At 46.9% G+C, this 24,613-nt stretch overlaps 1 protein-coding gene across 2 annotated transcripts in view; it reads left to right on the forward strand.

The window, feature by feature from the left end:
• The first annotated feature begins 214 nt into the window (after positions 1 to 214).
• The window catches only part of CEP43 (centrosomal protein 43), a 28,507-nt gene continuing 4,108 nt past the window's right edge, over positions 215 to 24,613 (forward strand). The window contains exons 1-11 of one of the 2 annotated variants that reach the window (XM_061428541.1): positions 215 to 409; positions 1,256 to 1,309; positions 1,911 to 1,965; positions 2,432 to 2,520; positions 2,961 to 3,098; positions 7,247 to 7,327; positions 9,837 to 9,896; positions 19,386 to 19,612; positions 21,507 to 21,619; positions 23,390 to 23,458; positions 24,064 to 24,103. In XM_061428541.1, the coding sequence (XP_061284525.1) occupies positions 308 to 409; positions 1,256 to 1,309; positions 1,911 to 1,965; positions 2,432 to 2,520; positions 2,961 to 3,098; positions 7,247 to 7,327; positions 9,837 to 9,896; positions 19,386 to 19,612; positions 21,507 to 21,619; positions 23,390 to 23,458; positions 24,064 to 24,103 (1,028 nt within the window). In that variant the 5' untranslated portion in view covers positions 215 to 307. The remainder of the gene's footprint in view (positions 410 to 1,255; positions 1,310 to 1,910; positions 1,966 to 2,431; positions 2,521 to 2,960; positions 3,099 to 7,246; positions 7,328 to 9,836; positions 9,897 to 19,385; positions 19,613 to 21,506; positions 21,620 to 23,389; positions 23,459 to 24,063; positions 24,104 to 24,613) is intronic. The other variant, XM_061428542.1, reaches the window with a different exon arrangement.

Raw genomic sequence — 24,613 nt, forward strand, 5'->3', positions numbered from 1 at the left:
GCTATTTCCGCCTGCCTCCCGGCCTAACCCCACTTTCCACCCGGGCCCCACCAAGCCTCTAGCCTCTGCGGACCGCGACTCCCCGCCAACCCTGCGCCGCCCGCGGCCCCGCCCCCCCGCACCGCCCAAGGCCCCGCCTCCCCCGCACCGCCCGAGGCCCCGCCTCCCCCGCACCGCCCGAGGCCCCGCCCCGACGTGACGGCGGGCTGCGCGCCGACGCCGGGGGCGTGGTCTCGGCCGCGCGCCCTGCGGGCTGAGGCGACCGCGGCCGTTGGCGCGGCTTGGGCGGTTGTCTTGGAGAAGCAAGATGGCGGCGACGGCGGCCGCGGTGGTGGCGGAGGAGGACACGGAGCTGCGGGACCTGCTGGTGCAGACGCTGGAGAACAGCGGGGTCCTGAACCGCATCAAGGTGAGGCGGGGGACTGGGAGCTGGCGGGCAGGCGGCGGGCCGCGCTCGCGGGCCGCAGGGCCCGTGTGGACGCGGGCGTCACAAAGGGGCGCGGGGCGCGATGGAGGGGCCGCCCGGGCTGGGGTCCGAGCCGCCGGCCACCTCGGGGGCGGCCCGCGCGGGGGTCCGGGTCAGTCACGGGGAGCCCCGGGCGGTGCGGCAGTGAGCGGACGAAGGGGTCCAGCCGGCTTCAGTCGGAGGAGGCCGACCCCGGCGTCCGGGGTCCAGTCTCCGCAGCCCCCTCTGGTCCCCACTGCACGTTTGGGGTCCAGTTGCTCACTGTCCCCTCTGATGCCCACTGCACGTTTGGGGCTCGTTTGCCCACTGCTCCCCCCGGTCCCCGCCCCGCCTCCGATCGTACAGTCGCCCACAGTCCGGTAGTCGAGTTGCTCCCCACTCCTTGGCTGTCCCCCGCCTCTGGCCTGTGCTGCCGGTCGGCCAGCCCCTCCAGCTTTCTGTAACAAGCGGGGTGCGGATGTCCAACGGCTTGCTTCTTGGCGTGTGTTTCTCATTCATTCACACTACTGGTGGGCATGGTTAAGGATGGAGGTCCCAGCTGAAACCAGAGGCATGGGTGCTGAGAGAGACAGTGCCAGGGGCACGAACAGTGGACTCGAGAGCTTGTGTCATATTCTTCAGAGTGCGTCAGGATGCCCTCTGACCTCTCTCTGCACCTGCCTCCTAAGCGTTGTAATCTTGCTGGTTTTCGTTTTGACTTTGGAAATTTCGGTGTTTGTGCTTCTTGCCATGAAAATTGTCTGGAGATAATTTTTGTTCTTTTCCTCCTCTCCACCCCGCTTTGTAAAGGCTGAACTCCGAGCAGCTGTGTTTTTAGCACTAGAGGAGCAAGAAAAAGTAGAGGTATGAAATCTACAAACTTTAACGACCGTATTCATTTATGTTTAAGTTCTAATTGCTTAAAAGCCATTCTGAGATGCCGTTTATAGTAGTGTATAGCCAGGGATAATTTTGAATTAAAGATTATGCTTCTTTACTGTTAGGGGAGAGTCAAGGTCGTTCTCTTTTCATGTATACTTTAGACTTTTGGAGTAACCTAAAGAAAGTTATCACAGGAACTCTGAAGTCAGTACTAAATCTCATAGATCCCTTTCCTTAGGGGAAATTGGAAACACTTGAATAAATGGTTTCATAGTCCTTTATGCTCCAGGGATCCTCTAATTCATTAACATTTAAAATCCATTACTATTACACCTAAATTACACCTAAAAATTTCTTTTGCTGCTGTCAGGAACAATCTCCTAACTACTCCCTTACCTGTCTCAGTCCTCACCTTAACAAAAAAACCATTCCTGTAATAATCAGTAGTTACAGAATGGGTTTAACCATGATTTTTTGTGTGACAGTATTTTACTTAATATCTTGCAAAAAAATTAAACTTTGGTCTACATTTTGTAGTGGGGACGAACATGTAACGTTTAATGATATTTCATTTTTTTAACAGAACAAAACTCCTTTAGTCAATGAGAGCCTGAAAAAGTTTTTAAATACAAAGGACGGTAAGATGTTTGTTGTTTATTTTGTCTGTCTCTGAATTTTCGAATCTTGACTCCATTTGAGAGAAGTCAGGAATTTCAGATTATTTTTTGAACTTTCAAATATTAGAAGTTCTCGTTTTAAATTGTATATGATTGGACAACCGTTGGTTTGCTATTGAAAATCCTTGGCTATGGAACATTGTTGGTTAAAGACAGTTTTATTACAGAAAGCTGACTTACTGCAAAAAGTTATAAGCAAATTAGTCTAATCCATTTATGGAACGTCATATTGTCTTATTGTTTCAGACTGACAATCCTAATGAGGGAGACTGAGACATTTATCCCTTAATTGTATTATTCAGAGAGAAGAAATTGTAATTTAAAACCTTGAGAAACTTTATTCCCTATAGCTGTCTTACTTCCAGTGTCGGTGATGAGGCTTTGGTTCCTAAAGATCCTCTCCCACTTTCTCTTTTGCTCTTTGCAGGCCGGCTGGTGGCCAGTCTTGTTGCCGAATTTCTTCAGTTTTTTAATCTTGACTTTACCTTGGCAGTTTTTCAACCTGAAACTAGCACAGTAAGAACGATGCTTTTTAATGTCTGTCCTTGAAGCTGCCTTTGACACAGACGCGTTCGTTACAAGTTGAAAATTAACAAAATTTGACAATGTAGACTGTCTTGCATAAGGATTGTTTTTATAGCTGATATGTCTTAGTTTCTTAAAAGCCATCTGAGCTGTTAGACAGCTGGCGCCAGTGTCCCTGCTTCACAGAACTTGCCAGAATTGTTCTTGCAGAGTTAGTGTGTTCTGGTGTTGGCCTGCGCCTGCTAGGGGGGACTTGAAACGTGGAGATGTGTAATCTTAAAAAATGGAGATCTCATTCATTAGAAAAATGGTGTCTTTGAGTTTAGAGATGCCTTTAAGTTTGAAAATAGTTTTCTTTCACCTCTGAAAATAGTTTTGCTATGTTTTTGTGCATTTCTGTTTTACTTTCTTACATCTTATTTCTTTCCCAGTTTCAAGGTCTTGAAGGTCGAGAGAATTTAGCCCGAGATTTAGGAATTATTGAAGCCGAAGGTACTGTGGGTGGACCCTTATTATTAGAAGTGATCAGACGCTGTCAACAAAAAGAGAAAGCGCTGACCAGTGGGGAAGTAAGTACCGTCCTGTCCTTTGCTATCTGCTCCTGTTTCCAGTCATTGCGTATCCAGGGCGGCCGTGCGGGGTAGTTGACACGTGTTGAGTAAGCTTGAAATAAAAAGAGGCCATTCCTTCAAATCAAACCAGACATACTCAGAGGTTGTATAAATGCACAATTTGATGAAAACTGTAGACGCAGAAGCTCTGAGGCTGCTGCTGTGCCTTTTCTGGGGAGGGACCCTCAAAGCGTGGGGTTCGGACCAGGTGTGTGGAGCCCCTGCCGGCTCCCCCACCAACCAAGTTCGGCCTTGTTCACGCGACTCCCCGCCCGGCTCCTCCTCTGGACGGGGATGGTGGACTCCACTCAGGCCCTGGGAGGCTCACGTGCACGAGTCGGTGCATGAGGGAGACTGAGGACACCCGACGGGTCGCTGGTCGTTATTGTTATTATTGCTTCTAAACGTAGACGGGCTGAACTGTAGGCTTGTTAAAAAGTTTTTGAACTTAAAGTCTTTTTAAAACGAGGCTTAAAACTTTGAACTGTTGATTTTGCAGTTTCTAAACAATTTCATAGTTTAAATTAGCCATTGTATTTCTGATTCTTAGCCTTTCTTTTTAGAAATCATGCTAATGAGATTAATGGTCTGGTTTCCTTTACAAACAATCATATCCCATCAAGATGCTGTTTCACAGACAGACAGCACTGTGATTGTCTCAGGTATCTTGTTGAACAGAGGTGGGCAGGTAGGAACCTGGGAGGCTATGGGCTGTGTGTTTCCCATTAGAATCTTTGAAAATCATTAAAGCGTGACTGAGTACCTATAGCATCAAAGGCATACTAAATAGATTGTTTAATTAAAAGATAAAATATAAGCAAGCCATCTGTTCTGGAGGAGTTGGGAGCTAGTCACGGTGTGCTCACATAAGGAAATGGACATTTCAATTAGGGCTGCCATGGTGGTTCGAATCCACCTACAGTGCAGGACATGGAAGAGACGTGGGTTCCAGTCCTGGATCGGAAAGATCCCCTGGAGAAGGCAATGGCAACCCAGTCCAGTTTTCTTGCCTGGAGAATCTCATGCACAGAGGAGCCTGGCGGGCTACAGTTCATGGGGTTGCAAAGAGACACTACTGAGCAGCCGAGCTCACACAGCCGTCATGGAGGACGGGCGCTGTCATCCATGGTCAGCTCTGCACTCTTTAGGGGCAGTAACCGAGCTCTCACACAGCCATCATGGAGGACAGGCACTGTCATCCATGGTCAGCTCTGCACTTTTTAGGGGCAGTAGCTGAGCTCACACACAGCCGTCATGGAGGACGGGCACTGTCATCCATGGTCAGCTCTGCACTTTTTAGGGGCAGTAGTTTTTAGTTAGAGAGCAGTAGTTGTTTCAGGTTGAAATTTTGTTGAGCTCCGTCTCAGTGTGAGACTGGGGGAGAGTGTGGGAAGGGCATTGGAGAAGGTGGTGAGCCCTGACTGCAGCTCATGCATTGGGGCTCAGTCATTTGTAATATTTGAGCAGTTTTTGGTGTGAACTTACTCCATGAGGCCGTTGTGCCAGCTTCTAGTGAATGAAAAGGTGGCCTTGGTCCCTGCTGTCTCCTGGGCCTCAGTCTGTGGGTGGAGGTGACACGTCTTTTGGCTTCTGGGGCCCAGATTGCTGTCTCTCCACTTGCCCCTTGTGTCTTGTTTCTCTCTGCTCTTGGATTCCCCTTGTGCAGTGGTGGCTGCCCTCTGTCTCTCTGGTTTGCTCTCCCTGCCTTAGCATCCTAGTAGTAACCTGGACTCTGTGGCCAGACTGCTTGGGTGACACCCAGGCTCTGCTCCACCCTGTGTGTGACCCTCTTTGGCCACCTACCCTCCACGTGTCTCAGGCCCAGCACCTGTGAGATGGAGATACTCGGGTGTATCGGTGGTCGCATCGAGGACTAGAAGCTGCCGCGTCATGGAGCTCCGGGAGCCATGCTGGGCAGGCCATGACCACTGTTCCTGTTCCTTCCTTTGCTGTTAGGACTGAACACAGGATTCCCAAGCCCAGCCCAATCGTTTTTACAGGCTTGAGACCAGAATTTCCAGCCTTTCACCTGGTTAACTCACTGGCACGTTTGAATCTTTGTGAAAGAAAACTGACTTTGTTGTCTTTACTTCTGACAGTGAAAGCTGCACCAGAGCAGAAGTGGTCCCCACCCCACACCCGCCCGGCCCCTCCTGCACGTCCCGTCTCGGTTTGCGTAGGTTCTGTCCCTGTGGCTCGGCTCGCCCCGGCCCCGTTTGTCAGTGAGAGTGGTCGCTGTCCCTCCTGGGCCCTGGGGGTTTGGCAGCAGCTCCTGAAAGAAAGGCTGCTTCCTGGGAGCTCTCTATGCCCTCCTTGGCAGGATGTCCGCCTCAAACACAGACACAGTAGTTTTCCTGTCCAGTAGGTTTGATTGGAATCGAGACTCAGTAAATGAGTTTTCAGTCTGTGACTCTTACAGATGGGTCCAGAGCTTCCCACTCAGTTTGCCTGGTTCGTAGGTGAGGTCTGTCGCGTGGACCCGGCCTGGGGTCTCAGTAGCTCCAGAAGGTGATCGTTTCCTCCCTCAGGATGCAGACCCGTTAGGCTGGACGTGTCATCTCTACTTCGTGCTGGTTTTCCACCCTTCATGCCCGGGTGTCTCATTTTAGTAGTTCGTGTATGTACACGCACGCAGTGGATTGATACTTTAAGTAGGGAGCTCACGGTGTCTGCGTGGGCCCTTTTGTCATTTACTAGTCCTTATCACTTAGAGGGGAAACATTCTGTGATTTTTATAATGAAATAAAAAATTGTAGATTTAATTGACCTCATTTTGACTTTTGATTCTGGAGAAGAAAACTAGCTGTGGATTAGCCCACTGAACTCAGAGAAGCTTTCACCCAAAGTGATTCTGTGTGTGTGCGTGTGAAGTTGCTTCAGTCGCCTCTGCGACCCTGTGGACCATAGACTGCTGGGTCCTCTGTCCGTGGGGTTCTCCAGCAAGAGGACTGGAGTAGGCTGCCCTGCCCTCCTCCAGGGGATCCTCCCAACCCAGGGACGGGACCTACGCCTCTTATCCCTCCTGAAATGCAGGCAGGTTCCTTAGCACTAAGGCCACCTGGGAAGCCTCAGAACGTGCGTTTTAAACCTTCCTTAAAACCAGGTTGCTGGATCCACATCTTTTCAGTCTTTCTGTTCATGATTGCTGAATTAATTCTAAAATTCAGCCCTTTGTCTATTTCTTCCCTCTTTAAACGTTGCAGTGAGTATGGAATGACACTGAATAATCTCCAGGTTCCTCAGCGGTGGGCTTCCCTGGTGGCTCAGCTGGTAAAGAATCTGCCTGCAGTGCGGGAGACCTGGGTTCAATCCCTGGGTTGGGAAGATCCCCTGGAGAAGGGAACAGCTACCCACTCCAGTATTCTTGCCTGGAGAGTTCCTTGGACAGAGGAGTCCATGGGGTCTCAAAGAGTCAGACATGCCTGAGCAACTCTCACTTCCTCAGCTATAAGATCCTGCATGATGTGGTCCCAACCTGGCTTTCTAGCCCCATGCCTGGTTTTGAATCTGGAAGCTCAGAGCGCACCCCAGAGTGGCCTTTGCTTCCTTGCCCTGTCCTTTTTCTCTTCTTTCCGCCTGAAGTGATCCTCTCCCCCACCCAGCTCTGCAGTGTTGCCCTGCACCTTCTCTCTCTTTCCTCTCTCACTCCTGGCAGCCCCTGTAACTGAGGGCCCCATCCCGCATTTTTGAAATAGTTACTTGTTTTTATGAGGGTTTTTTTTGAGACCAAATGAAGTAAAGAAGTCCAGGGAGGGAAGAAAGAGATATGTTTGAGAATCAGAGGACAGTGTTTTTGTGGAGAGCAGGGAAAGCAAAGCGAGAAGGTTCGCTTGGAAAGAACGCTAGGGGCGTATTTATTAATACATGTGGCCTGGGGAGCCTGTCCCAAGTGCTTGAGGGAAACACTCAGCAGGTAATTAGAATCCTAAGTCTGTGTATTTGTGGTAAAATTTGGAGAAAATCTAAGGATATTTATATTAATAGGAAGAAATAAAAATGGCAACATTGTGTAGTGGTTTTAAGTGTTTAAATTCTGTTGAGGTATGACTAGTATTTCATGCTTTGTTCTTAAATGTGTCTTAATTTTCAACCATGTAATATTTCAGGGCGCACTGGACCTGTCTGACGTACATTCTCCACCAAAGTCACCAGAAGGAAAAACAGGCGCACACACTCCTCCCAGCAAGGTGAGCGGGCCAAGGCTCCCGTCTCTAGTCTTGGTACGAGTGTCGTTGTTGTTGAAGGTGCTTTTTATCTTTGGTTGAAGTTTTTATTTATGAGACTCTTCTGAAACTTTAATAAGCCCCTTTGGGACCATTATACAAGTCAGTAGGAAATGCCATGTAAATATGTTCTTAAATTGTTTCATCAGTGATTTATATGCTGAGCCACATGAGATTTGTGTCTTAGTACTATGCACTTTTAAAATGCTAAATTTACTTTTTCTAATCAAAAGTTTTTTTAATTCTTTTGCTTTGTTAATAGTGTTCTGAGTATTGTACCATAGAAAGAAATGTGCTGTTAAATGACAGAATTGTAGGATATTTGCATTCATTTCATACTGTGAACATTTTGTCCAATTGACAGAAGAAGTTTACTGATTTTTCACTTTTAAATTCCTATAATTTCAGAATATTAAGTTCCAGAATGTAAAAGTGTCGTGTTAAATACTGTAGACAGGTGCTCAGATTTGGAATTGTGCATTATGATGATTTTTTATACTGATGAGCTATTTTGAGAGCTTAAAAGAACGTTTATGTACTCTGGTTGTCTTTGTGTGGTGTGCATGCGTATGTGTATGAGTCGTGTGTGTCTCTGCACATGTGTGTGTATGAGGGGTGTGTCTGTACGTGCACGTGTGTATGAGTTGTGTGTCGTGTGTGCATGTGTCTGCACACGTGTGTATGTATGAGTTGTGTATCTGTGTGGGTGCATGTGTATGAAGTGTGTGTGTGTGTGTGCACGTGTGTATGAGTTGTGTGTGTGTGTGTGTGAGTTCAAGTTAAGGCCTTCTGACTTCAGGGATTTGGATAATGGAGAAGAAACGGAGTGGGACCGCTGCTGGAATTTAGAATCAGGGCTGCCCGTCCTAGTGGGGTGGATGGAAGGGTGACGGTCAGGAAGGGCATCCTCCCCTGCGCTGGGTGGCGCTGCGCGCGGTGGGCAAGCCCGAGGGTGCTGCCCATGGGGCGTGGGTCTGCTGGTGCCGCGTGAGCGCCTCTGGTGGAGCGCGTCCCCCCGCCCCAGCGGCTCTGGTGCTGTGGTGTTCGTGGTTCCAGCTGTGTCTTTCTGAATCATGATCGTCTAGAGAGCAGCGGTTACACTGCTAGGTTCCTTTCTTTTCCAGAAGCCTAGGAGTAGGCACCAGTGAATGGTTCCAGTTGTTTGTTGCTGGTTCTTTGATTTTGTGGCTCCTTTTTATTTTTTAAATTTGGGAGTCAGAGGAATGTTGCGCATTATTCGCAACCAGAAATGAGGCCATCATGCTGTTGGTAGCTGTCCTGCTTCCTGAGGTCCAGTTAGCCTTTCCTGGTAGGGAGGTGGGCAGGTGTTGGTCTAGGAAGGATTCTCCTACGATGCTCATCAGGCTGGAACTTCTGTGCAGGGAGAGAGAGGTTGTGAGTCAGTCTGAGGCTGTCTTCAGGTGAAGTGCCACGCAGAGCGCCACAGGAGCAGAAAGCGTTGCTTCCTGTGACAACACCTGGCTTTGGTGGGATTTAAATTAATGCTGAGTGGTGCCTGTAGCACTGAGCTGTTTGGAAGCTCTCTTTTTAGATAGTTTTTCTTAAAGCATTTTAGCAATACGGACTTTGCACACACTGTATGTCTTCAGGATGAAATACTAATGTCTGTTACGTATTTCTATTCTCTCTACATACAAATGTTTTAAGCTCGATCATGAGAATGATCATGAGACTCTTAACTTTTAAGTCAGGAAATGTTGCCGTAAGTACAGAGAAGTGATGGTGACTTTTAAGGTGAACCTGGAGACACCTGATTGTTTCCAGGTGGTCCCCATCCACTCTGACGGTCTTCAGCTTTGCCTGGGCTCTCCGTCAGCACCTAGGCCTGTGGGGGCAGTGGGCACTTCGGACACCGTAGCTCATCTCTAGTGGGGCTGTTTGGAGACAAGGCATTCTGCTGGCAGTTAAAATGCGGTTCCTCTCTAGTCCTACAGAGTCTTGATTCAGGATCCCAGTACTTCGCCTACCCCTTTCTGGCCAGCTTCCTTCTCTCTCTGAGGTCTCTGAATGTCTGGGGCTCTAAGAAGGGCACCTCATCAGCCTGGAGAGCTCTAGGAGTCCCGGGAAGCTGTGGCCAGGCCCAGGGCCAGCCTGGCCCAGACGAGCTCACTCTGCTTCCCCCCGAGAAAGGCGGTTCCTAAAGGAAGCTGCGAGGATGGAAGGCTGGCTTTCTCGGGGTGCCTCTGGCCAGAGCGGGAAGGAGTGAGTCTCACGCGGGGAGCTGGGTGGGGTGAGGTTGTGGGCCCTGTGTGTGACCCCGTGACTGCTGGACATGAACTGTAGCGTGAGTTTAGGAAGAGTGTCAAGAAAAGGCTAAAAAATGTTTAGAATATATTAGACTTTCCATTTTTAAGACATTTTCTGATAGGAATCTTTTTTAGTTTGGTATGAATTAGTTTACTTTTAAAGGTTTCTATTTTGTGTTAAAATGTCATTTCATTCTCATGCTCAGATACCAAGGTATAAAGGACAAGGTAACAAGAAGACAAGCGGGCAGCAGCCTGGTGCCAAGGTAACACGCGGGAGGGCGGGGAGGAGAGCGGCTGGCCGGGCACACCGCCAGCCCCTGCGGGCCTCCCCGGGTGCCCAGTTCCCCTTGGCCTAGGGCTCTGTTTCCTTTTGAAATACCGCTTTCTTTATCTACGAGCAGAATATGCCAAAGTCATGGCGACATAAAAGAAAAAGTAGTTTGACTTCCAGTTTTTACCCAGTGAAAATCATATTATTGTATTTTAAAACTCTGCTCTGTTTGGCCTTGAAAATTCCTTAATTTGTTGGCAACAGAAAAAGTTGAAAATACCTTCCTCTTACTTTACTTTCCTCTTAAGTGGATGGTCACCTGTGTTTTCTTAACCTTCTGATTTTTATCTGAGGTAATTAGAGCATCAGACTACTTTTTGGATAAGCTCTAGTTGGTAACCGAGGAGAAGGCAATGGCACCCCACTCCAGTACTCTTGCCTGGAAAATCCCATGGATGGAGGAGCCTGGTGGGCTACAGTCCATGGGGTCTTGAAGAATCTGACACTGCTGAGCAACTTCACTTTGACTTTTCACTTTCATGCATTGGAGAAGGAAATGGCAATCCACTCCAGTGTTCTTGCCTGGAGAATCCCAGGGACGGGGAGCCTGGTGGGCTGCCATCTATGGGGTCGCACACAGTCGGACACGACTGAAGCGACTTAGCAGCAGCAGCAATTGGTAACCGAAAGGCCATCCCTGGTATCCTTCAGGACACTCTACTTGTGTTGAACAGCTGTCAGCCCTTTGCGTCCGTTAGCCTTTCTCCAAGCCCTGGCTCTCCAAGCGCCAGCCCACAGTGGACTCGGGGACCCGCTGTGTCACTGCCTTGGCTGCTTTTTTTCCTCCCCAAAAGGTCTCAGACTTTGAATAAGTTTGTAGATATGCTGCTTATGATATTTAAATATTAGAATTCTCAGGAGTAATTATCAATTGCCAATGTAGTTCTTACACTTATTTCGAATAAAATCAAGTTATTTAATGTTTAGTTCTGTGAGAGTCGCTAATCCTTGTTGAGTCTTAGTTTATGTACAGATTTTTTTCACTGAGTTCAAGACTTCCAAAATTTAAGCGTTCTGAAAAATTGTGTTTGCTGTGTTAGCTGGCGTTAGTCCTAGTGGTTTCCATGGTAAGTGCCTGTTATTATATTTGTTCACACTGCTCTTTGTGCACTACTGCATGAGAAGATGTTTTAAAATGTATTGGAGTATATTTACATAGTGAGAGTCTTCAGTGTTAAGTGCTGAGAGCAAGACAGATTAACACAGATCCTCCCTGAAGCAGCTTACGGTCAAATGGCAGAGATGAGACAGACCTTAAGAAAATAATTGAAAGTATAAATTGGAATTTTGTTACAGATGTCCTAAATCAACTTCTCGCCCTTTTTTTAAAGTCTATTTTGTAGTATTGCATTTTAAACTCTTGATGGTGTCATGAGTTTTAAAGACGCTAGAACATTTGAAAGAAGTTGATGTGTAGAACCAGAGCCCCCGGGAGACGCACTTCACTTTGTGCGCTGGTTGCAGCCCTGGGGCCCAGACGTCCTGCTTCCTCTGCTCCAAGCAGGGCTCGCGTGCTCTGAGGGATGACTGGAGAGTCTGTCTGCCCGGATGCTGGAGTTGCAGGCTGCAAGTTCGCCCCTCTTGTTTTGTGATTGTACTCCTGAGCCCAGAGCACTGGCTCAGTCACTTGGAAACAGTTTCCCCTCTCCCTCCTGCTTGCATCTCTGAGTCGCTTTTACGAGGAGCCTGTGCTGTCCCCGTGTTGCCTGCTTCCAGCCTGAGAGATGAGCCTGTTCCTCTCCCGTCCCTGCTTTCTGCTCCGCCCTGTGCACACGGCAGGTGCCCAGTACCTCGAAGTAGCCCGAAACGCTCCACACCTAACAACCAGGACAGCGAGCTGCCTCTGGTCTGGGGTGGCCCACAGCCGGGCCCCAGGGGCAGCCCTTCACACCGGAGGGTGGCACCTTCATCGGGGAGTGCCACCCGGCCGTGAAGAGCCCGAGCCCCGGGCGCCCAGCAGGAAGAGCTGCCCTGCCTTACTGTTTGCTTTGCCTGTGGTAAGGCATAAGTATTAATTACTCATTCAGAAACTTGGCTATTTTCAGAGAAGCTATATTCATATCAGAAATAAACTTTAAAAAATCAGTTATGTGGATAACTAGTTTGTATTTACTACTGTTGTAAACCTGTTAATATACATAGAAAAATCTAAGGTTTTGGACTAATTTAGTAGAAATAAAAGTTACATTCCTGGTTTTGTCATTGTTGTAAAACAGTGAAGGATGGATAGTAGAGGAGGAATGCAAGGTGCAAAAATACTGGATGAGGAGGTGTTTCTTTACTCAGACGTTTTCAGTGTGTACTGACATTTGCAGGGTGTCTGTAATAATCTGTTTAATCGTAAACTGTTCTGTTGTACCAAGCATGGTGCTGGTTGTCTGGAAAAAATAGAAAAAATCACAACAGACTTGGTAGGCTCCACAAAGGTTTTTACCATTCAGATGAAAAAACTGAGTAAGATGTTAGATGGTTTGTTTGTTTTCAACATTAAGCAGTTTCAATCATCACATTAAATGGCGCATCGAAGGTTATCTTTTCTGTTCATAATTGTTTTCAGGTGTTTTAAAACTAATTTTTGTTGAGTTTTTTTTTTTTTTGCCTCAAGTTCTCAATAAATGACATTTCTTAATTTGTTCCTTATTTTCAGAATTATGGGATAAGCCCAGCCTTAAGTTGATGTGCCTTCCCAGGTGGCTCAGTGGTGAAGAGTCCGCCTGCTGGCGCCGGAGCAGGAGACACGGGAGTGGGGAGGGGAGCGGAGGCCTGGCACAGGGGAATTAAAACTGGACGGATACTTTGAAATGCTTTGGCAGAGCTGGGATATTCCTTTGGCTTTTATGTTTCTTAAGAACAGTGCAGATTAAGCCTTTAGTGTAGAAAAGTAAGCTTTTAAGACAGGTATTTAAGACAGTCTAATAATTGAGTTTTCAGCTACTGAGAAAAGAGTAATTTCTCTGTGAAACTTCTCTATGGTGCTAATTCTCTGTTAATGTAGAAATGATTAAAGTCTTGACTGTGTAAGTGTTAGTGAAAATGGATCATCACTGAAGTTTTCTTTCCGTTTTGCTGTAGTTTACCTTCAAGTGTGTGAGTCCTGACACTCGCGAAGGGCACTTAGTGACTGCGTGGTGCTGGGCAGTAGGCCTCTCTGTTAAGACAAGACACAACTTCGTTATGTTTCAGATGTTTATTATAAATACCTCTTAGTTCCCAGGGCTGCTGTAACAAAGTCCCCCAGACGTGGTAGCTCAGAGCAGTGGACGTGCATTGTCCCCGGCTCTGGAGGCTGGAGGCTGAGATCAGGGGTGTCTCAGGATTGGCTCCTTCGGAGGTGGGAAGGAGAGTCCTTGCCTGCCTCTCGGCAGCTTCTCATGGGTCCTGGCCCTCCTGCATGCTCTCTAACCTGCATGTCGTGTTCATGGGCAGTCTCCCTGTGTTCACCTGTTCTCTCTCATCAGGACACCAGGGGTATTGTGTTAGGGGCCTACCCTCCTCCTCCATGACCCCCTCATAGCTGGTTACATCTGTAGTGACCCTGTTTGTAAATGAGGGCACATTCTCGAGTCCTGTGCAATAGGCTTACAATGTCCCTTTTTGGGGGACAGTGAAGAATCAGTGGAAAAATAACTCCAGAAGGAATGAAGGGATAGAGCCAAAGCAAAAACAACACCCAGTTGTAGATGTGACTGGTGATAGAAGCAAGGTCTGATGCTGTAAAGAGCAGTATGGTGTAGGAACCTGGAATGTCAGGTCCATGAATCAAGGCAAATTAGAAATGCTCAGACAGGAGATGGCAAGAGTGAACGTCGACATTCTAGGAATCGGCAGACTGAATGGGTGAATTTAACTCAGATGACCATTATATCTACTACTGTGGGCAGGAATCCCTTAGACGAAGTGGAGTAGCCATCATAGTCACCAAAAGAGTCCAAAATGTAGTACTCAGATACAGTCTCAAAAGCGACAGAATGATCTTTGTTCATTTCCAATGCAAACCATTCAGTATCATGGTAATCCAAGTCTGTGCCCCGACTAGTAATGCTAAAGAAGCTGAAGTTGAACAGTTCTATGAAGACCTACAAGACCTTCTAGAACTAACACCCCCAAAAGACGTCCTTTTCATTATAGGGGACTAAATTCAAAAGTAGGAAGTCAAGAAACACCTGGAGTAACAGGCAAATTTGGCCTTGGAGTACAGAATGAAGCAGGGCAAAGGCTAATAGAGTTTTGCCAAGAGAATGCACTGGTCATAGCAAACACCCTCTTCCCACAACACAAGAGAAGATTCTACACGTGGACGTCACCAGATGGTCAGTACCAAAATCAGATTATATTCTTAGCAGCCAAAGATGGAGAAGCTCTATATAGTCAGCAAAAACAAGACCAGAAGCTGACTGTGGCTCAGATCATGAACTCCTTATTGCCAAATTCAGACTGAAATTGAAGAAAGTGGGGAAAACCACTAGACCATTCAGGTATGACCTAAATCATATGCCTTATGATTACACAGTGGAAGTGAGAAATAGATTTAAGGGACTAGATCTGATAGAGTGCGTGATGAACTATGGACAGAGGTTCGTGACATTGTACAGGAGACAGGGATCAAGACCATCCCCAAGAAAAAGAAGTGCATAAAAGCAAAATGGCTGTCTGAGGAGGCCTTACAAATAGCTGTGAAAAGAAGAGAAGCAAAAAGCAAAGGAGAAAAGGAAAAATATACCCATTTGAATAGAGTTCCAAAGAATACCAAGGAGAGATAAGAAAGCTTTCCTCAGCAATCAGTGCAGAGAAATAGAAGAAGACAATAGATTGGGAAAGACTAGAGATCTCTTCAAGAAAATTAGAGATACCAAGGGAACATTTCATGCAAAGATGGGCTCAATAAAGGACAGAAATGATATGGACCTAACAGAAGCAGAAGATATTTAGAAGAGGTGGCAAGAATATACAGAAGAACTGTACAAAAAAGATCTTAACGACCCAGATAATCAAGATGGTGTGATCACTCACCTAGACCAGACATCCTGGAATGTGAAGTCAGGTGGGCCTTAGGAAGCATCACTATGAACAAAGCAATTGGAGGTGATAAAATTCCAGTTGCTGCTGCTGCTGCAGTCATGTCCAACTGTGCGACCCCATAGACAGCAGCCCACCAGGCTCCCCCATCCCTGGGGAATTCCAGTTGAGCTATTTCAAATCTTGGAAGATGATGCTGTGAAAGTGCTGCACTCAATATGCCAGCAAATTTGGAAAACTCAGCAGTGGCCACAGGACTGGAAAAGGTCGGTTTTCATTCCAGTCCCAAAGAAAGGCAATGCCAAAGAATGGTCAAAGTACTGCACAATTGCACTCATCTCACACGCTAGTAAAGTAATGCTCAAAATTCTCCAAGCCTCAGCAATACGTGAACCGTGAACTTGCAGATATTCAAGGTGGTTTTAGAAAAAGCAGAGGAACCAGAGATCAAATTGCCAACATCCGCTGGATCATGGAAAAAGCAAGAATTCCAGAAAAACATCTATTTCTGCTTTATTGACTATGCCAAAGCGTTTAGACTGTGTGGATCACAATAAACTGTGGAAAATTCTGAAAAAGATGGGAATACCAGACCACTTGACCTGCCTCTTGAGAAACCTATATGCAGGTCCGGAAGCAACGGTTAGAACTGGACATGGACCAACAGACTGGTTTCAAATCGGGAAAGGAGTCCGTCAAGGCTGTATATTATCACCCTGCTTATTTAACTTATATGCAGAGTACATCATGAAAAACGCTGGGCTAGAAGAAGCACAAGCTGGAATCAAGATTGCTGAGAGAAATATCAGTAGCTTCAGATATGCAGATGACACCACCCTTACGGCAGAAAGTGAAGAAGAACTAAAGAGCCTCTTGATGAAAGTGAAAGAGGAGAGTGAAAAAGTTGGCTTAAAGCTCAGCATTCAGAAAACTGAGATCATGGCATCTGGTCCCATCACTTCATGGGAAATAGATGGGGAAACAGTGGCTGACTGTTTTTTGGGCTCCAAAATCACTGCAGATGGTGACTGCAGTCATGAAATTAAAAGACACTCCTTGGAAGGAAAGTTATGACCAACCTAGACAGCATATTAAAAAGCAGAGACATTACTTTGCCAACAGAGGTCCATCTAGTCGAGGCTGTGGTTTTTCTAGTGGTCATGTATGGATGTGAGAGTTGGACTATAAAGAAAGCTGAGCACAGAAGAATTGATACTTTTGAACTGTAGTGTTGGAGAAGACCCTTGAGAGTCCCTTGGACTGCAAGGAGATCCAACCAGTCCATCGCAAAGGAAATCAGTCTTGAATATTCATTGAAATGGTTGATGCTGGAGCTGAAGCTCTAATACTTTGGCCAGCTGATGCGAAAAGCTGACTCAACTGATGCTGGGAAAGAGTGAAAGCAGGAGGAGAAGGGGACGACAGAGGATGAGATGGTTGGATGGCATCACCGACTCAATGGCCATCGGTTTCAGTGGACTCTGGGAGTTGGTGATGGACAGGGAGGCCTGGCATGCTGTGATTCATGGGGTCGCAAAGAGTCGGACACGACTGAGTGACTGAACTGAACTGAACTGAACCTTGTGTGGGAACACAGTTTAACTCATAATAATCTCCAGGGCCTCTAGGGTAGTCCTGGTATGAATTCTAAACCATTGTCAGAGGATTTTTTTTCTGGTCACACTTTTGCAGTACTTTTGTTTTAATCTACAATATGTTTTGATTAATGTTTCTCCTGTTAATGTGGATTTCTTTTTTTGTTTAATAGTAAAAAATACGTGGAATTAAATTTAATGAATTCATTAGTAACCCAGTTAGATAATGGTCTTTTTGGTAAAAAAAAAAAAAAAAAAGAGCCAGTTATAAAGTAATGACACATTCCTGTGTGATTTAGAAGTTGATTTTGGGAACACTTCCAAAGAAGTTTCAGTGTTTTTGAGGTTTAATTTTTACTCCATAGACAAATAGAACTATAATTTAGTTTTTAAAAGTATGTTTGTATTATGTTGAACATCATAATGTGCTATGCCATGAAAGTTGTCTTCCTAAAACTAGTCTTTTGTTTCATAGCAAGAATGTTGCTAAAACCTGTCAAAAATAATCACGGCTATATTAGTTACTCAGTTCAGATAATTCATTGTATGAACTTAAGTTATGTTGATGATGTGAGACTTTGAAATGACGATTGTTTTTTGTAATGTGCTTTACATTTGTGTTTGTCTGTTTCAGGTCAGGCATCCTTTTGAGTTTTCTCAGGGGTGTTTTGAAGGGGATACTGTCTCAGTATCTATAGTCATAAATGTGTTTAAATAGCAGAATAATTCAGGGTATTTATTTCCTAATGTATATTCCTTTGAAAATATACAAATCTTTTAAAACATTTGTAAATCAGAAATTATAATGGGCATGAATCTTATTAAGAAATAAGTAAGTGGTTGGTGTGTCTCTGTAACTAATAATAACAGGAAAACCTCAAGAAGGTTGTGAGGAAATTTGAAAAATTGTGTACTTCTTTGAAAATACCCTATGTTGTCTGAAAGGGAGATAACTTGGTGTTTCTCTCTCCAGACATCTCTTTATACAACCACTTATTTCTCTACGTTAATAACGTACGGAATGCATAGCGTGTGTCTTAGCTGCTGTCGCCTAACCGTGCCTTCTAGCGAGTGTGAAAATGTCAGCGAGTATGTTACTGCACAGTCCCCTGCCACACCCGTGTTAAAAGTGCAGTCGTCCTGGTGTCTCGTGCAGTTATAACACGTGCTGTCACTGCCCTGCTTCGGTAGTCAGCAGCTTTTCCCCAACCGCCTATCCCTTTTTTTCTTCACTCCTTGTGGTAACTTGACTTGGGAAAGACTACTCTGGTTCAGTTTTTGAGAGAATTCATGCCTGAAAACATTAAATTTCTTAAAGCTACATAGTAGTAGAGTACGGGGCCTTCCCTGGTGGCTCAGATGGTAAAGAATCTGCCTGCAATGCAGGAGACCCGGGTTCAATCCCTGGGTCAGGAAGATCCCCTGGAGAAGGGAATGGCAGCCCACTCCAGATTCCTGCCTGGAGAATTCCATGGACAGAGGAGCCTGGCAGGCTACATGGGATCCATGGGGTTGCAAAGTGTCGGGCACAACTGAGCACACACAGAGCAGAGACTGCGTTGCGTATTCGTGCTTCAGGAGAGCAGTCCGCTCACACACCTGGAGCTTACTCAGTGCTGCTCTCTGCAGTGGGAGGGCTGGATCTGACCCATAAGAACTGCAGTTTCCTGTGACTCAGCTGAACAGAGAGCACACGCCTTTCGCATAACCTCTGGAATCAGACTCTGATAGCAGGCCCCTGAGCTCCCGGGAGGCCTGGGCAAGTGACCGAGACGCCTCTGCACCTCCCTTTCCTTGTCGGCAGGGAAGACAGAACCTGTCCGCATACCATAGAGTTACTTTGAGGATTAAAATCAGGCAACCATGGGAGACATTTGAAGGCTTTCCATAAATGATAGCTCCTTTTATTATTGCTAACCTGGCTTTTTGGTTTCATTATTATTTTTATTGTTGTTGACATAGACATGTCTAAAGGCAAAAAGAAGTCTGACCAAGGATAGAATAAAATTTGGTTGTGAAGGATAGGCTGACTGAAAACAAGAAGCACGTTTTGTGCAAACGTCACCAGGTCAGTAGGACAAGAGTAAGAATGAATGCTTGGCAGAGTCGTGCGTGGCTTTAAGGCTGTGGAAATCTGGGACTCTCCTTGTGGCTGAGATGGTAAAGAATCTGCCTGCAATGTGGAGTCTCGAGTTCCATCTCTGAGTGGGGAAGATCCCCTGGAGAATGGAATGGCCATCCACTCCAGTATTCCTGCCTGGATAATTCCACGGACACAGGAGCTGGTGAGCTGCAGTCCATGGAGTCGCGGAGTCGGACATGGCTGAGCGACTAACGCTTTAACTTTCACATAGTAACATACAAATACATGCGTCCATGGGAGTACAAGGAAGGTGTGGGTTAGGAGTCACTGAAAGTCTGAATTGAGTGATGATTTCACTTGCAAAACTTTGGTCTTGATGCCCTTGGTATTTGGCACTGAGTAGAAAATTGTGCATTTTCCTGACGTGTTCTCTGTGTTTCTCCTGGGTTCATTTATGTGATGTACTGATGATGATGCTCCTCCTTGCCTCTTTATTATGCTCTCCATTTGCCATTTGAAAACATATTAAGGTAATTTGTGAAGCAGTGATACATGATGCAGGAGGAAATGGGAGAGTTTGTCCATGAATGGGCTGGGTAAAGATATTCCACGGAGGGAGGGAGGAGAGGAATGGTATAAACAGGTTTGACATTTTCCCCTTCAGAAGTTAGTTAGAAACTAACTCTCATGTCACCAAGAAACTCTTGTCTCTTCCTCTGTCTTCTAGAAGGCCAGCAATGATGCTAGTCACAGCGACACCAGTATCTCATCATCAGAACCGAAGAGCAGAAGTGGTCTTCACTTACTGGCCCATGAAACTAAGATTGGGTCCTTGTTGAGCAACAACAGTCTCGATGTCAACGCCAAAGCGGGTCCCGGTCCAGAAGAAGATGACCTGGAAGGGGATTCTTTCTTTGATGACCCCATTCCTAAACCAGAAGCAGCGTATGGTTGGTGAGTAACCTGTGCTTTTATGTTATCAGACCCGAGGCTTAGAAATGGAGTTTCTACATGTTTTATTTTGTGTATAAGAAAATGAGCACCAATGGTCTGTAATTATTGAATTCATAAATCTGATTTTGTGTCCTTAAAGCCTCTTAGGGCTTAAAGAGTCCAGGTTTTGAAAGACCTGGACATTAATGATTTCAGCAAGTAGGTGTGTGGTGCGTGCCGGCCGCGTGCCAGGCGCAGCAGTGATGAGGCAGGCAGGCTCTGCCTCTGGAAACTCACACTCGGATGGCAGCATCAGCAAGGGCCCGTCAGGCACCGTGTCAGGGCGCAGCCACGTTAGGGAGCTGAGCCGTGAGGGCAGGAGTGCGAGTGTGGAGGGCCGCTGGGCCTTGAGGTGTCGGAGCAGGCCTCAGCCCCAGGGTGGGCTCGTGGAGGGGAGAGGAGGCCACGCGGGCCGCGGTGTGGCGGGCCTGAGGCCCTGGGCCAAGGTGCCTGTCGGAGGTGGACTTGAGCCGGGGGAGCAACACGGCCAGGTCTGGCCCCGCTGTGAGGGTCCCGGAAGCCCGGGGTCTGAGCAGCAGTGACCGGACAGACATGTGCTGTGGTGGGATCTGGCTGCTGCGTCTGCAGACGGAAGCTGTGGGGTGAGCCAGGTGGAAGTGCTGAGGAAAGTTGGTTAAGGATGTGTTCTGAATGTGCATCCAAAGGGGTTTGCTGGTAAGTGTGCGGGAGATAGAGCAGTGTCAGGGCACCTCCAGGGATTCCGGGCTGAGGGACTGGAAGGTTGGCACTGCCGTCACGGAGGTGAAGGGTGGAGAGAGCAAGGCTGGCTGCATGGGGCCGTGGGACCGTCCGGACCGCACTTACCACCCGCTAATTTAAGAAGGTTGCCAACGCGAAGAAGTGTGTTTTCAGGTGTGAGCGTGGGTGTGAAGGCAGAGGTCTGGGCTGGAGGAGACAGGAAAGACTCATCCCTCTAAGCTAAAGGCCCGGTGGGGGAGCTGAAGGGCCCCTGAGGAAGGGCGCTGCGGCGGGAAGGGAACCGGGGAGAGGAGGCCAGGGCAGGCGGCTGAACGCCACACCGTGCTCAGCGCCTGCAGGCCGCTCGGGACCCTCCCGGGCAGTCTGCTCGAGGGTGGTCGGGCCGGGGCGGGTCAGGCTGGGCTTGAGAGCCCGAGGGTGGAGGGCTGTGGGGGCAACTGGTTTCCTGCTGAGTTGACTGTAGGGGGCGCGGAGCACACGGTGGCAGCTGGAGGGGACATAGGGTGAGAAGCGTCACGGTGGGAGACAGCAGCACGCCTGTATGTTGCTGAGAAGAACCAAATGTTAAAGAGGGAAATTGGAAACGAGGTCAGAGAGGGACGGGACTCCTGGAGTGCTGGAGGGGTGAGAGGGCACAGGGTCAGAGTGCACGCAGGCGGGCCAGGCGTGTTGTCAGACGTCCGCGGGAGGCGGGCGGTCCTGGCTCTGAGCAGGGATCAGCTGGTGGGGTCGTCCATGGCCCGGCCCCGGCTCTGAGCAGGGGTCAGCTGGCGGGGTCGTCCATGGCCCGGCCGGCAGGGCCGTGTCCAGAGTGCTGTGCTGTGCTCGTGGGCTCCTGGGCTGTTCCTTGCCTGCATCTCTGGGCCCCTGAAGTGAAAGCACAGACGGTGAGGCTGGTGAGAGGGGCAGGTGCGTTTGGGGGAGAAAATTCTGGAGATAGGCGATAATGTCCTGCATGAATTTGCAGTGATTCTTAGTCTGCTTTGCCTTGCAGGTATGGATTTTGGCTTCAACCTGTGACATGTATATTCTTTAGTTCCCAGCCCCTGCATTGCCTATGAGATGTATTCAAGTTGCTTATGCGTTACAGGCAGCGTGTAAGAACCGCGTTAACTGTGTGCTTGTTTCCCGTCAGGAGAAGTGAACCCAGTAAGCAAGCAGGAAGCCTTGCGTCGCTCTCTGATGCGCCCCCCCTAAAAAGTGGACTCAGCTCCCTTGCTGGAGCCCCTTCGTTGAAAGAGTCTGAAAGTGAGTGTCTGAAAGTTCTAGATTTGCTGATTGAAGACATGTACTTCGCAGGCTGCTGATATTTTTCCTCTAATTGTGTATGATCATTTATTTTTTCAGAAAATATATGTAAAATCATAAGAATAGCCTATAATTTTGCTACTCAGTGATATTTTCTGTTAATATTTTGTTACTGTTAAAATTTGAGTCTGGTCATATCTTCTATACTGTTTTGTATTCTGCTTTTCCTGTGCCATGAAAGTACTTTCAGAAAATTGAGTTTTTAGCTGTCTTATATAATAAATAGACATAATTTTAAGCCATCTCTCTTTTGCTGGACATTTAAAATGATTTATGTAGGATTTAAGTACAATTAATTTTTTAAAGTTTGTGTTAGAGATTCTGTACATACCATAGTAATCATTGTAAGAATGTTAAAATGCTCCTCTGCCTTTGGAGATCTGGATCAGCTGTATGTTTTTGTATGTAGCCAAGATGGGGGTTGTTAGCTCAAAATGGAGTGGCCTTGCTGCACACAGATGGTGATGAGACCCAGGATTTAAAGGCACAGCCTTAAACGTGCAGTTGGAGTACAGATAGATGGGCTTTGTGTGCTGTATCAGAGTAGACCCAGGGTTTAAAGGCACAGCCTTAAGCATGCAGATGGGCTTTGTGTGCTGTATCAGAGTAGATACAGGGTTTAACTGCCAGTGTTTAGAGCATAAATGTGCCTCTGAGTAGATCTTTATTAGGAAATTGCTCTGGGATTTTGCACAATCTTGTAGTGCTCCTAAGCTTCCCAGGTGGCGCTAGAGGTAAAGAACGTGCTTGCCAGTGCAGGTGACGTAACAGATGCAGGTTCAATCCCTGGATCAGGAAGAACCCCTGAAGAAGGAAATGGCAACCCACTCCAGCATTCATGCCTGGAGAATCCCCTGGACTCAGGAGCCTCGCGGGCTACAGCCCCCCTGAAGAAGGAAATGGCAACCCACTCCAGCATTCATGCCTGGAGAATCCCCTGGACTCAGGAGCCTCGCGGGCTACAGCCCATGGGGTGGCACAGAGTCAGACACGACCGCGCACGCACGGAGTGCTGCTGAGCTTTCGTGAGACGTCCCTCCACTGTAGATGAATTCCCCAGGGCACGCACAGGAGGCGGTCTGTGGCTTCTCGCAGCATCTAGTAAACTCGCCACATGTCTGTCAGACTGCCACGCCAGTTCCCCTCCTTTTCTCCTTTCCTGTGGCCTTGTCACCCTCGGGGAAGGAGTCCAGAATGCTATGATCGTGCCCCTCTTGATACTGATTCAGGAGTAGTGACTGAGAGAGGGCATTGAGAACAAGGGTTGAAAAACGAAACTGGCAAGGAGATGAGCTTAGTAAGCAAAATAGCCATTAAATTGAAGCAAAAGGCAGAAGTTTAACAGAAAAATAAAACTGATGAGAACAGTTGTGGTCTGTGAATTCATACCCAGTAGGGCTCCTTATGGTTGGGTAAAAATGGTTTTGATTGCCAAGTTCCAAAAAAGAATATAGTATGGTACAAAAGGCCTGTATGCTATAGTAGCGTGTGGTTAAAGTGGGCATGTGACACATGATGTAAGCGTATTGTATTGTATAATGAATACTGCAGTGTGATTCATAGTTTATTCGTAATTTATAGTCACAATTCGTAATTTACTAGTGTTCAGTTATCATGTGTCAACAGACCCTGAAAAAAAAAGTTGACATGGTTTAGAGACTGTTGTATTCTAACAGACAATTTAATGTGCATATTTTTTCCTGTTCACAGGTAAAAGGGGAAACACAGTTCTAAAAGATCTTAAATTGGTCAACGATAAAATTGGATCACTTGGATTGGGTAACTAAATTTCCAGTTTCAGTATTGATTGCTTTCAGGTGATTGTTTTTTAGAATAAAATCTTCAGTGAAGGGCCAGTTAGCCTATCCGGAGCTCCTTATATTAGACAAAGGCGCTCGGGTTCCCAGATGGGCACTGGGCACGTTTAAAGCACAGGTCGGCAAACTCCGCAGAGGGACAGAGGTGGCGCTTTAGGCCTTGTGGCCACGTGTAGTCTGTGTCAAGAGTTGGTGTTTTTACAGTCACTGAAAACTGTAAAAGTCACTCTCAGCTCACAGGCTGCACGAAACAGGTTGTAGGCAGATTTGGCCTGGGGGTCAGGTGTCCGTAGAACCAGGAGGTCAGCAGCTGATGGCCGGCTCCAGCACGTTATGTGGTGGCTGTTTTGTCCTGGAATCGGCTGAGGAAGCTGGAGGCGAGTGAGGGGGTGGTTAGTTTCCCCAAATCCAAGTGCAGCCCAGCTGTCCCCACTGTGTTAGCTGGGTTTTCACTCTTCACTCTGTCTGCCTTGGGGTAGTGTTTGAAGGAAACATGTATGTCTAATTGTAGATATTATGAGGTGTGTTTTTTATAAATACATATGTATGTTTTTTTAAACTTATCAGGGACTGGAGAAGAAGATGACTATGTTGATGATTTTAATAGGTAAGAAAAATGATTGGACAAGAAATGTATAAATTGTCAACAGTCTCCGAACAGGGCAGATGACAGAATCGCATTTGTGCTTATTTAGTGTCTGTCTTCTCGTTTTTGTGTTGATTGAACGTGAGTTAAAGAGAGCTAATCAAGAACTGTCCCTAGACTTTGAAGCATGTTTTTGATGTCACATTAGAATAAGAACATCTTCATCATGTTCAGGGAGCTTAATGAGAATCAGAAGAGGAACCAGCGTTGAAGAGTGACTCGGGCCCCAAGAGCAGTGTGGGCACGGTTGTCGGTGCTCCTGCCCTTTTCCCGTCTCACTGGTGGGAATTGTCTACAATTGGCGTAAACAAAGTGCCCTCTCAAATTGTTTTTCTGATTGAGATGACATGTCTTGATATTTTGTTTCAAATAACTTTTTTATAAATGTAAAAATAATGTAATCTATGACTTGGTTAATAATTGGGAAGTAGTATTTGTTGTAGATATGATTAGAAATTTTAAATCAGTGTG

The sequence above is a fragment of the Bos javanicus genome, chromosome 9 (assembly GCF_032452875.1).
Source record: "Bos javanicus breed banteng chromosome 9, ARS-OSU_banteng_1.0, whole genome shotgun sequence".
Taxonomy (NCBI): domain Eukaryota; kingdom Metazoa; phylum Chordata; class Mammalia; order Artiodactyla; family Bovidae; genus Bos; species Bos javanicus.